Source organism: Oncorhynchus clarkii, chromosome 9 (genome assembly GCF_045791955.1).
Source record: "Oncorhynchus clarkii lewisi isolate Uvic-CL-2024 chromosome 9, UVic_Ocla_1.0, whole genome shotgun sequence".
Classification (NCBI taxonomy): Eukaryota; Metazoa; Chordata; class Actinopteri; order Salmoniformes; family Salmonidae; genus Oncorhynchus; species Oncorhynchus clarkii.
The window spans coordinates 60426834-60439248 of NC_092155.1; the positions used below are offsets into that span (position 1 = coordinate 60426834).

The 12415-nt window shown below is 45.0% G+C and overlaps 1 protein-coding gene across 8 annotated transcripts in view; it reads right to left on the bottom strand.

Annotated features, from left to right (window-relative positions):
* The window catches only part of LOC139416656 (rap1 GTPase-activating protein 1-like), an 84927-nt gene that overhangs the window by 30405 nt on the left and 42107 nt on the right, over positions 1–12415 (bottom strand). For 6 of the 8 annotated variants that reach the window (XM_071165592.1, XM_071165588.1, XM_071165594.1 and 3 more), the window contains exon 3: positions 5575–5677. In XM_071165592.1, the coding sequence (XP_071021693.1) occupies positions 5575–5677 (103 nt within the window). Of the gene's footprint in view, positions 1–5574; positions 5678–8683; positions 8828–12415 lie in introns of those variants that run through there. The other 2 variants (XM_071165593.1, XM_071165590.1) reach the window with 1 other exon arrangement.

Here is a 12415-nt window from a genome sequence, read left to right on the forward strand (position 1 = left end):
TGCTAATAAACTTGCTCACCGAATCAGCGTATTCGTCAATGTTGTTGTTTGACGCAATGCGGAACATATCCCAATCCACATGATCAAAGCAATCTTGAAGCGTGGAATCAGATTGGTCGGACCAGCGTTGAACAGACCTAAGCGCGGGACCTTCCTGTTTTAGTCTCTGTCTATAGGCTGGGAGCAACAAAATGGAGTCGTGGTCAGCTTTTCCAAAAGGAGGGCGGGGGAGGGCCTTATATGCATCGCGGAAGTTAGAATAACAATGATCCAGGGTTTTACCAGCCCTGGTAGCACAATCAATATGCTGATAGAATTTAGGGAGTCTTGTTTTCAGATTACCCTTGTTAAAATCCCCAGCTACAATGAATGCAGCCTCAGGATATGTGGTTTCCAGTTTACATAGAGTCAAATAAAGTTCATTCAGGGCCGTCGATGTGTCTGCTTAGGGGGGAATATATGGGGCTGTGATCATAATCGAAGAGAATTCTCTTGGTTGATAATACGGTCGACAGTTGATTGTGAGGAATCCTAAATCAGGTGAACAGAAGGACTTGAGTTCCTGTATGTTGTTATGATCACACCACATCTCGTTAATCATAAGGCATACCCCCCCCTGCCTCTCTTCTTACCATAAAGATGCTTGTTTCTGCCGGCGCGATGCGTGAAGAAACCAGCTGGCTGTACCGACTCCGATAGAGTGTCTCGAGTGAGCCATGTTTCCATGAAGCAAAGAACGTTATAGTCTCTTATGTCTCTCTGGAATGCTACCTGTGCTCAGATTTCATCAACCTTGTTGTCAAGAGACTGGACATTGGCGAGTAGTATGCTCAGGAGCGGTGCCCGATGTGCCCATCTCCGGAGCCTTACATTATAATCACTGCATCCGATGGATGTGGCCATATACTTCTATATCATCTGACATGATCCTCTGCAGCCTAACAGGAATATGACTCTGGGCATATATAACAACATCTCCTCCATTTGCATTTCTATCTTTCCTGTAAATGCTATAACCATGTAGAGATACTACTGCATCATCAAAGGAATGATCTAAGTGTGTTTCAGAGATGAAAAGAAAATGAATGTTTTCTGATGTTGGTAAGTTGTCAATTTCATGAGCCTTGTTTCTCAGGATACATACAGTATGCAAATATGGGCTGTTTTTAATCATTTTCTGGGTTGCTTGTTTGTTTTTAGTACTATTCTGAGAGGCTGATCCAAGGTAGACATGTCAGTGACATTTACATTTGAGCCAATGGTACTGAGTGGTCTTCCCGCAGAGGCTTCTTCCTAAAGCAGACTGTTTCAGTGGAAACAGTGGACATTCTATGGGCATATGATTATTGCTGACAATACCCTCGGAACTAAAAGTTAAAGGAACATAGATTGGGTTACTTACATTGATTTCACTTCTCTTTCTCTGGGATAAAATACAATTTCCATGTCCTCTGAGCATATTATGACAGGGATGACTGTGCTTGCATGACTGTTCCTGGTCTGTGAAATTATGAAATTGACAGTAGAACTGAAATAATTACAGTAGAACTGCCAGTCGCTACAATGGCATGTTACACCATGTTTATCACCTTTGGTCAAAGTCAAGTGAAACAATGTGTACCTCCATAAAGTCAGAGCAACAATGTGTACCTCCATGAAGTCAGAGCAACAATGTGTACCTCCATGAAGTCAGAGCAACAATGTGTACCTCCATGAAGTCAGAGCAACAATGTGTACCTCCATGAAGTCAGAGCAACAATGTGTACCTCCATGAAGTCAGAGCAACAATGTGTACCTCCATGAAGTCAGAGTAACAATGTGCTAATATACAGTAATTCCAGAGCGGAGACATTTAGAAGAGAAAGCAGCAGGTCATATTTAATCTAATCTCTATGGTTGGGAAAAAAAAGTCTGATTTATTTTATTCAGTTAAAGCTGGTAGGAGTCATGTGCCATGTGACGCAGTCTCTGACCGACCTTGACGCTGTGTGTGTGTGTGTGTGTGTGTGTGTGTGTGTGTGTGTGTGTGTGTGTGTGTGTGTGTGTGTGTGTGTGTGTGTGTGTGTGTGTGTGTGTGTGTGTGTGTGTGTGTGCACATAAGAATGACTGCCCTTTGCAGAGGGCTCTGACCCTCACAGTACCCACACAGTACCCCTCATTCCAACAACTATGAATAAGCACAACCTACGATCTCTCAGCAATGCCTTAAAATAATACTTCAGAGATGGACAGAATATTAATGTTTCCTGATGTTAGTAAGTTGTCAATTTCATGAGTATTTTCTCAGAATACATACAGTATGTTAATATGGGCTGTTTTTAATCATTTTCTGGGTGCGTGTTTGTCTTTAGTACTATTCTGAGAGGCTGATCTAAGGTAGACATGTCAGGGATTTTGGCAATGAGGATACCATGCTAGTTCGCATTGGCTAGGGAAACTGCTTCCTTCATACTGGACACAGAGACATAAAAACGGTATCCACAAGCTCATCTGACTGTGGGGAAGTAGATAAAGGGCCTCATTGCCAAAATCCTGAAGTATTCCTTTAACACACGGCCTTCTCATTGTAAATGCTACAGATGACTGTAATGGTCCAATCCTTCACAGATGGTGTTAATTAGGGATTGGCCTGATTTCACCACAATGCTCACTGACTCTTGATCTGGTAAACCGTCCACGACTCCCTCTCTACTTCCTGCTTCTCACACCGTCTATCCATCCCCTCCTCAAGATTAAATTCTTCTACTCTTGGTCTGCTACTTAGGTCTAATGTCGGGAAGGCCTACTCAAAGAACTATGCATGGGTGTTGGCTGGATTATCAAGGGAAGTGAATGATTCAAGTTAAATAACCCAATCTAAATAACCCAATCTCAGAACACTGTCTTGGTCTGTTTCTCATTCTAACCATGACATTCTGTTCAGCCAGTCAAGTGTAAGTCCTTCCTTTCTAAGTGTAGGGAATCCTCTTAAACCTCACAGACATCATCAAGATTGTATCCTCTTAATCACCAAGCTCAGATACCTTTAATCTAATACCTCCCAAAATATCTGAGACAGATTAGTTAGCCTTTCAGTTCAGATGTAAGACCTGTCAAAAGGTATATATTCTTTGAAATGGATCATTTGGAAATGGGTGCTGATGACAAGTATTTTGACAAGTACTATTGCCACAATTTGAATTGTGAATGAATTTAGAGTTAGGTTGCCAAGTCACTGTAAGCCATAAGCAGTATAGTAGTACATTAGTAAGGTAGGTGACACATTGTGGTTTTGGGACAGGGTCATTTTACCTTCAGAATTAATATTATTCAGACAGGCTTTAGGGTAGAGAATAGAGACACACAGGACCAACAGTATGAGTACAGTCTCATGTTACACAGGGTCAGTACAGACAGAACAGAACAGATATGGTGAGTACAGACAGATAGAAGTGGCAGAACAGACAGGGTGAGTACAGACAGACAGAACTGACAGAACAGACAGGGTGAGTACAGACAGACAGAACAGACAGGGTGAGTACGGTCTCAGGTTACACAGGGCCAGTACAGACAGAACAGAACAGACATGATGAGTACAGACAGACATAACAGACAGGGCGAGTACAGACAGAACAGACATGGTGAGTACAGACAGACAGAACAGACAGGGTGAGTACAAAGAGATAGAACAGACAGGGTGAGTACAGACAGACATAACAGACAGGGTGAGTAGAGACAGACAGAAATGACAGAACAGGCAGGGTGAGTTCAGACAGACAGAACTGACAGAACAGACAGGGTGAGTACAGACAGACTGAAATGACAGAACAGACAGGGTGAGTACAGACAGACTGAAATGACAGAACAGATAGGGTGAGTACAGACAGACTGAAATGACAGAACAGACAGGGTGAGTACAGACAGACATAACAGACAGGGTGAGTACAGACAGACAGAAATGACAGAACAGACAGGGTGAGTACAGACAGACAATGTGAGTACAGACATACTGAAATGACAGAACAGACAGGGTGAGTACAGACAGACAGGAATGACAGAACATACAGGGTGAGTATAGACAGAACAGACTAGGTGAGTACAGACAGACAGAAATGACAGAACAGACAGGGTGAGTACAGACAGACAATGTGAGTACAGACATACTGAAATGACAGAACAGACAGGGTGAGTACAGACAGACAGGAATGACAGATCAGACAGGGTGAGTACAAACAGACAGAAATGACAGAACAGACAGGGTGAGTACAGACAGAACAGACAGGGTGAGTACAGACAGACAGAACAGACAGAGTGAATACAGACAGACTAAAATGACAGAACAGACAGGGTGAGTACAGACAGACAATGTGAGTACAGACAGAACAGACAGGGTGAGTACAGACAGACAGAACAGATAGGGTGAGTACAGACAGACTGAAATGACAGAACAGACAGGGTGAGTACAGACAGACTGAAATGACAGAACAGATAGGGTGAGTACAGACAGACAAGGTGAGTACAGACAGAACAGACAGGGTGAGTACAGACAGACTGAAATGACAGAACAGACAGGGTGAGTACAGACAGACATAACAGACAGGGTGAGTACAGACAGACAGAAATGACAGAACAGACAGGGTGAGTACAGACAGACAATGTGAGTACAGACATACTGAAATGACAGAACAGACAGGGTGAGTACAGACAGACAGGAATGACAGAACATACAGGGTGAGTATAGACAGAACAGACTAGGTGAGTACAGACAGACAGAAATGACAGAACAGACAGGGTGAGTACAGACAGACAATGTGAGTACAGACATACTGAAATGACAGAACAGACAGGGTGAGTACAGACAGACAGGAATGACAGATCAGACAGGGTGAGTACAAACAGACAGAAATGACAGAACAGACAGGGTGAGTACAGACAGAACAGACAGGGTGAGTACAGACAGACAGAACAGACAGAGTGAATACAGACAGACTAAAATGACAGAACAGACAGGGTGAGTACAGACAGACAATGTGAGTACAGACAGAACAGACAGGGTGAGTACAGACAGACAGAACAGATAGGGTGAGTACAGACAGACTGAAATGACAGAACAGACAGGGTGAGTACAGACAGACTGAAATGACAGAACAGATAGGGTGAGTACAGACAGACAAGGTGAGTACAGACAGAACAGACAGGGTGAGTACAGACAGACAGAACAGACAGGGTGAGTACAGACAGACAGAAATGACAGAACAGACAGGGTGAGTACAGACAGACAGAACAGACAGGGTGAGTACAGACAGACAGAACAGACAGGGTGAGTACAGACAGACAGAAATGACAGAACAGACAGGGTGAGTACAGACAGACAGAACAGACAAGGTGAGTACAGACAGACAGAACAGACCTGGTGAGTACAGACAGGCATAACTGACAGAACAGACATGGTGAGTACAGACACAGAGAACATAGGGTAAGTGAGGTGTAGGTTATGCTGGGGGGTGTAAGCTGAGGACGGGTGTCCACAGCACACAAATCCAAACCTCTCCATCCATTCATCCACTCCCCTCCCACCCCACCCTCCCCTCCTACCTTGAGGAACGGTGGAGCGGTGTACGGGAGAGGGGACAACAGGGGCTGGAACAGCGGTGGATCTAGTGTGGTAGAGATCCGGGGGTCACCCCCATTTTGTTTCCTACAAACACAGAAAACACACAGAGAGAAACATGAACATTAGACAGATCAGAATAAGTCCCTCATATCACATTGAGGTCATGAGGGGAGAGAAGGGGAACAAACAATGTGGCTGAATGCCTCAGGGTTCTAGGGTTCGAATCCCTTACAACTGCAACACAACACAATACACAGCTATTTAGGAAACACTGGCTGCAGCGTGGTGCCCATTCTGGGAATCATCACAATGGCCTACGGTGTAAACAGTAAACTGAGGTTGAAGAGCAGTATGAAGAGACTGAGTAATCCAATATCATTCTAACTCCTCATCTCTGCTCTGACTTCCTTCCTCTATTGTTCTGGCAGTAGGGTATTATTAGATAATAGATATGATGACTCAGTGACCGGAGGAAAATATATTGTATTACATTTCAGGCTAAATAAGGTTTCTGGGGATATGAGAGTTAAGCTAAAGGGTGACTTTCAATATCTTGTAGAAACCAATTCAAATACTGGACGAGCTTGAGACTCGAGAATATGTTACAGTCAACATTTCTGGTGAATACAGGAAATGTATTGCCATTTCTCCCTGATTGTGAATCCCACTGTGTCCAGATGAAGATCAAGTTTAAACTTGATTTGTTCCAGAGAGCAATTGGTTTTGCAGCAAAGGAGCATAAAACACAATATTAAACATACAAAATCCCCATGGAACACAATGCAACAGTTATAGTGAATACCATGATATTGCTAGTACATCATGTCATAGGGCTGACATCCATCAATATGCATACACTGTATATACAAAAGCATGTGGACACCCCTTCAAATTAGTGGATTCTGCTATTTCAGCCAGACCCGTTGCTGACAATCAACCAATCAAATGTATTTATTTAGCCCTTCTTACATCAGCTGATATCTCAAAGTGCTGTACAGAAACCCAGCCTTAAACCCCAAACAGCAAACAATGCAGGTGTAGAAGCACGGTGGCTAGGAAAAACACCCTAGAAAGACCAGAACCTAGGAAGAAACCTAGAGAGGAACTATGCTCTGAGGGATGGCCAGTCCTCTTCTGGCTGTGCCGGGTGGAGATTATAACAGAGCATGGCAGGTGTAAATTAAGATTTTAAAAAATTGCGAATTAATATAGTGGTTAGTAGAGCTATGGGTTGTTGGTTGGTGAGGCTGAATAAAGCAGATTTCCAGTCGCTGTCAGATTAGTTTTAAAAAGGTATACGGAGCAGGCTATATGACTAGGCTGTATGAGTCATAGATTACAGTATGTGTTTAAACATATACATGATGGTAAAGTCATCATCACATTTGCTGTGTCTGACTGTCTGACTGACTGACTGAGCTGAGCTGAGTGGTTGATATAGCAGCTCTCGTCATCTTACTGAAAGAGAGACCCTCCTGATTGACAGTCTCTTGAGGAGATGAAGAAGAAACCAGTGTGTCTTTAGTGGAATTCAATGAGGCCATGCAGGCAGCTCCAGTCTGTCTCATGAGAGATCAAGACAGAACTTCAGCTGCCCAACACAGCTAATTAGACCTGACACAAACACTGTGTATGGACGGAGCCGGAGTGCACACCACACACACACACACACACACACACTCAGACACGCACATGCACGCACACTGTGGATGGACAGTGCTGGAGTACACACACACACACCCAGACACACACCCAGACACACACATGCACGCACACACACTGTGGATGGACAGTGCTGGAGTACACACACACACCCAGACACGCACATGCACGCACACACACTGTGGATGGACAGTGCTGGAGTACACACACACACCCAGACACGCACATGCACGCACACACACTGTGGATGGACAGTGTTGGAATACACACACACACACCCAGACACACACCCAGACACACACATGCACGCACACACACTGTGGATGAACAGTGCTGGAGTACACACACACCCAGACACACACATGCACACACACACTGTGGATGGACAGTGCTGGAGTACACACACACCCAAACACACACCCAGACACACACACACAGTGGATGGACAGTGCTGGAGTACACACACACCCAGACACACACATGCACACACACACACTGTGGATGGACAGTGCTGGAGTACACACACACCCAGACACACACATGCACGCACACACACACACAGTGGATGGACAGTGTTGGAGTACACACACACCCAGACACACACATGCACGCACACACACTGTGGATGGACAGTGCTGGAGTACACACACACCCAGACACACACATGCACACACACACACTGTGGATGGACAGTGCTGGAGTACACACACACCAGCCAGCAGACTAACTCCCTAAGGAGGAGGTGGTCCTGGTGGTTGTGGGATGTATTTAATTTAGATTGTAATTTAGAGAGAGAAGATCTGTCAGAAGTTCGGAAAGAGATTAGTATAGATGACTCATTCTTCCCCAATGACATGAATCAGGAGAGAGGAAACACACTGTACCACGCACCACACACCACGCACAAATTGTCAGAGCACATAAATAACAACGATATCACATCAGAGCAGTAGGGGACCCTCTCTCCTCTCTCCTTACTAGGGCCATGACCATACCAGTATCATGAAACTCCTTAGTATCGTGGCAAGGAAACAAAACACAAAGCATATTTCACCTAATTAGGAAAACAGCCCTAATGTTGGAAACAAACATAATTATGTTCTCATCCAGAGTCCCGCCCGCCCAAAGCCCGCCCGCCCGCCCAAAGCCCGCCCGCCCGCCTGCCCGCCCGCCCGCCCGCCCGCCTGCCTGCCTGCCTGCCTGCCTCTACGTAAAACTCCTGCATATCAGTTTGCAGGAAGCACAAAGCTGCCACAGCTTCACGCCCCCCCCCCCCCACCCACCCCACCACCACAACACAGATTACATAACAAATCCAACCTATATATAATGCTACAGAATGAAATCATAGGGTCATAAAGTAAAAGCCGTAGGTACTATCAGAACAAACATGATGAAACAGAAATAAGAGCAAAGTAAGTTACTCACTCTGTGTCAGCTGTGAGCAGTGTTGCTCCTGGATACATTTATCAGAGATCAGTTAAAAAGCAGATGGCTAGGACTCTCTCTCTCTCTCAACTCTCTGCCTCTGCCTGCCACACACCTGCTCTCTCACGCACTCCCTTTCTCTTTATTTCTCTCTCTCAATGCTCTTAGCTCTCTTCTCCTTTCTCCCTCCCTCTCTGACACGGTGCCCCTCCCCGCCCATACTGGGACTGGGAGAAATAAAAGAGAGAGAGAAGGGAGAGAGTGAAGCCTGCCGCTCTGCTCTGAGTTTTCTAGAGGTTTGTTCTCTTCTCCTCTGAATACACCTCACCTTAATTAAACAACGTGCCTCACTAGCTAGGACCGGTTGCTCCGGCAACCAAATCAGATGAGTCTCCCCCGACAACGGGACAGACGCATGCAAAAACACAGACAAGCACACATACAGGCATCCACGCACTCACGCACCTAACCCCAACCAACAACACACCTACACCCACCCACCCACCCACCCACACACTGAATAGTGTACTTCATATATTGAGTGTGTGTTTCTATAGTTATTCTTCCAGTAAGAGAGAATACTAGAGGAGACATACTCTGCCTTGCAGTACCACAGTTTGGAGAGAGAGGCTACAAGCAGAAGAGCTTTCAATTACTAAAATGATCAGCGATTGCACTCCTGCAATCAAAAGGAAAGCTTATATTTAGTCTATTACTGGAACATGTTAAATGTCAGTTTCTTTTGAAGTCCTTCCGCTCCCACCAGTCCGAATGTCCCTGGCGATGTTCTCTTCTCCTAAAGCATGTTTGTGTGTCCCCTCAGGTACGTAGGAACACTAATGCACTGTCTGACCTGTCTGCCAGTGAGTGCACTGACCTTTCTATTCTTCCCATAGAGTCAAGGACCAAGTGGACCTGCTTTCACTAAATCGTGTGCCTTGAAGCACAGTCATGCAGGAGTAGGATTCATCCTACTAGTAGTGTTTGTTATGCTAGGAGAGATAAAGGATTATAGTCTTTAAAATTGTGTATTGTAGTAATCATTACAAAAAGTAATCCTCACAGTTTTACTTTCCAATGCCAGAATAAAAGTGAACAAAAGATTTACTGTCCATTCAGCATGAACAGCTCAATGCCCAGCTTATTCAATTGGAGTTGGGAGGACTCTCGCTGTTTCTCTCTTTCCCTCGCCTCTCTTATTCTCTGACCGCTAACCTCACCTACTGTACCAACATGGTCTCTACATCATTCAAGGCCTTCACACTCTGATGGAAGATCACAAGGTGCCATCATAATATTCCCCAGCATTGCATTCTGGGATGACGCAAGTTATGTTTGGAGCGAGTTGTTCAACTCGTCTATGAGCTATTTTATCCTAACTTATAGGCTATTTTATATTTTACTTACTTGAGTGTATCGACCGACGGCCTGTACAGGTCCAAACTGATGCACTTGTTTTTTTGTTTGTTTTTGTAGCCTATTTGAGCTATTCATTGAACCTTACTGGACTTTAAGCTATAGGGCTGCTAACTGTGGCTAGACTGCTTTGTTCTTTAGCATTATGGCTACCGACGGCTATCCAATGGATATCAATGGCCAACCATTGAGTTTCTAATGCTACCACTGTGAGATGTTCACTAACCAGAAGGACAGACAGCATACGGAACAGGGTGTCTGGAAAATGTGCCTTTGGTGTGACCGGATGATGGATGATAACGGGCGGGCTGCAGAGGGGCATTCCCCAGCTAACCTGAACAATAAGGAGACTCTCATTGGTGAGTTCACCAATGTAGCTGTAGCCCAGGCTAAACATATCTCATCGCTGAACATCTCTCTCGCCCAAGGTGGTGGAGAGTTGGTCGAAGTCAATCTGGCCCACTTCTCAGAACAGGTGGCTCAATTGACTCCACTTCACCAAAAATACTCAGCAGAGGTGGTTAGGTGAAAGGGCCCGAGGGAGCCTTTTCTGCCTTGGAGGAGTCGCTCCACCTGGTAAAAAGTTTTGCGCCGCTGGAACGGGACTGTCAGGCCCCAGGACCCTCTGGAGACCCCGATGCCAGGCAGGTAATCGCCAACGTCAAACAACAGGGCGACAACATCCCTCTTAGGGCTGACCCTGTTTATTTGACTGGTCGATTGTTTGGTCAATACAACCAAGATTGTTTTAGTCAAACAGTTGCAAAAAAAAGTGGACTATTCATTGAGGATTCCATGGTCCAAGAAGAAGGGGAGTGTGGCTAAGATGCACAAAGGCACATCTCTTTCCTGCCATTTCGTTCGCATTCATTGTTTCATAACTTCATTGTGTGAATTGTTTGCCCTTTGATTGTTAGTGTCTATCAATTCCACATGACATATGTCACCAGTAATGGCCAACATTTACGGTTAATTCCCATCATTTCTAATCTACAATGCTCGTTTGGTTACAGAAATTTCTGTTAATGCATTCAATATATTATTATTACAGTTGTTTACCGTTCTCATTGTCAGAGTGGACACATTGTTTGCAGAGCTCACAACCTACTTGTGAGAAACACATTTTGGTTCATTTCATTCCATTTACGCGTATTATCAATTTATTAATTGTCTTTTATTTGGGGCACCTGTCAATGTTGGGTAAGGACACGCGCCTGATTACGCATAAAAAGCAGGCCTAGGCTACCTGGCTTGCATGCTAATGTAGGCCTATAAATATGCCATTTCGGGATGTCTAAAAGTATTTATGATTGTCTAAACAAAGTCATTTTTTCTTCACCTCAAACAGCAAGTAAACAAAGCGTGTTTATAGAATCCAATGAGAATGACAATAGTTCCTCAATGTATTTCTACCACTCGGCATCAAAGGGAAAACTGTCATAAAATACCTGATTACTTCTTATCCCTTGCACAAGGGACACAAGGGACACAAGGGACAGCATACAGCTGTGTCTGTCCCGAGCTCACTGGTGTGGGAAACTGAGGGCCCACAATATTTGATGCATCATTTCATTTAGAAACAATTTCAATTAACCACATGACAATGATTTTGAGATACAGACTACTGTAAAATAAATGAAATTGTTCCACGAACATGTGCATATGAAAATCATAATTGGCATGCAATTGTAAAATAAATTGGCACTCCAAATGGAAAAAGGGTGCCGACCCCTGGTGTAGCCTATTACCGCCAACTTCAGGAGCATAACGGCAGAATCTGCAAAGGTCAGAAGCAGCGAGAGGAGGAGGGTTGGGAACAGAACGAGCAGAACGAGTAGTATGGCTGGTGGCATTGTCATGCTGGAGGGTCATCGGGAATCTGACCATCACTCCCGGTGAGACAAAACCGCGACTCGTCAGTGAAGAGCACTTTTTGCCAGTCCTGTCTGGTCCAGCGAAGGTGGGTTTGTGCCCATAGGCAACGTTGTTGGCGGTGATGTCTGGTGAGGACCTGCCTTACAACAGGCCTACAAGCCCTCAGTCCAGCCTCTCTCAGCCTATTGCGGACAGTCTGAGCACTGATGGAGGGATTGTGCGTTCCTGGTGTAACTCGGGCAGTTGTTGCCATCCTGTACCTGTCCCGCAGGTGTGATGTTCGGATGTACCGATCCTGTGCAGGTGTTGTTACACGTGTTCTGCCAATGCGAGGATGATCAGCTGTCCGTCCTGTCTCCCTGTAGCGCTGTCTTAGGCGTCTCACAGTACGGACATTGCAATTTATTGCCCTAGCCACATCTGCAGTCCTCATGCCTCCTT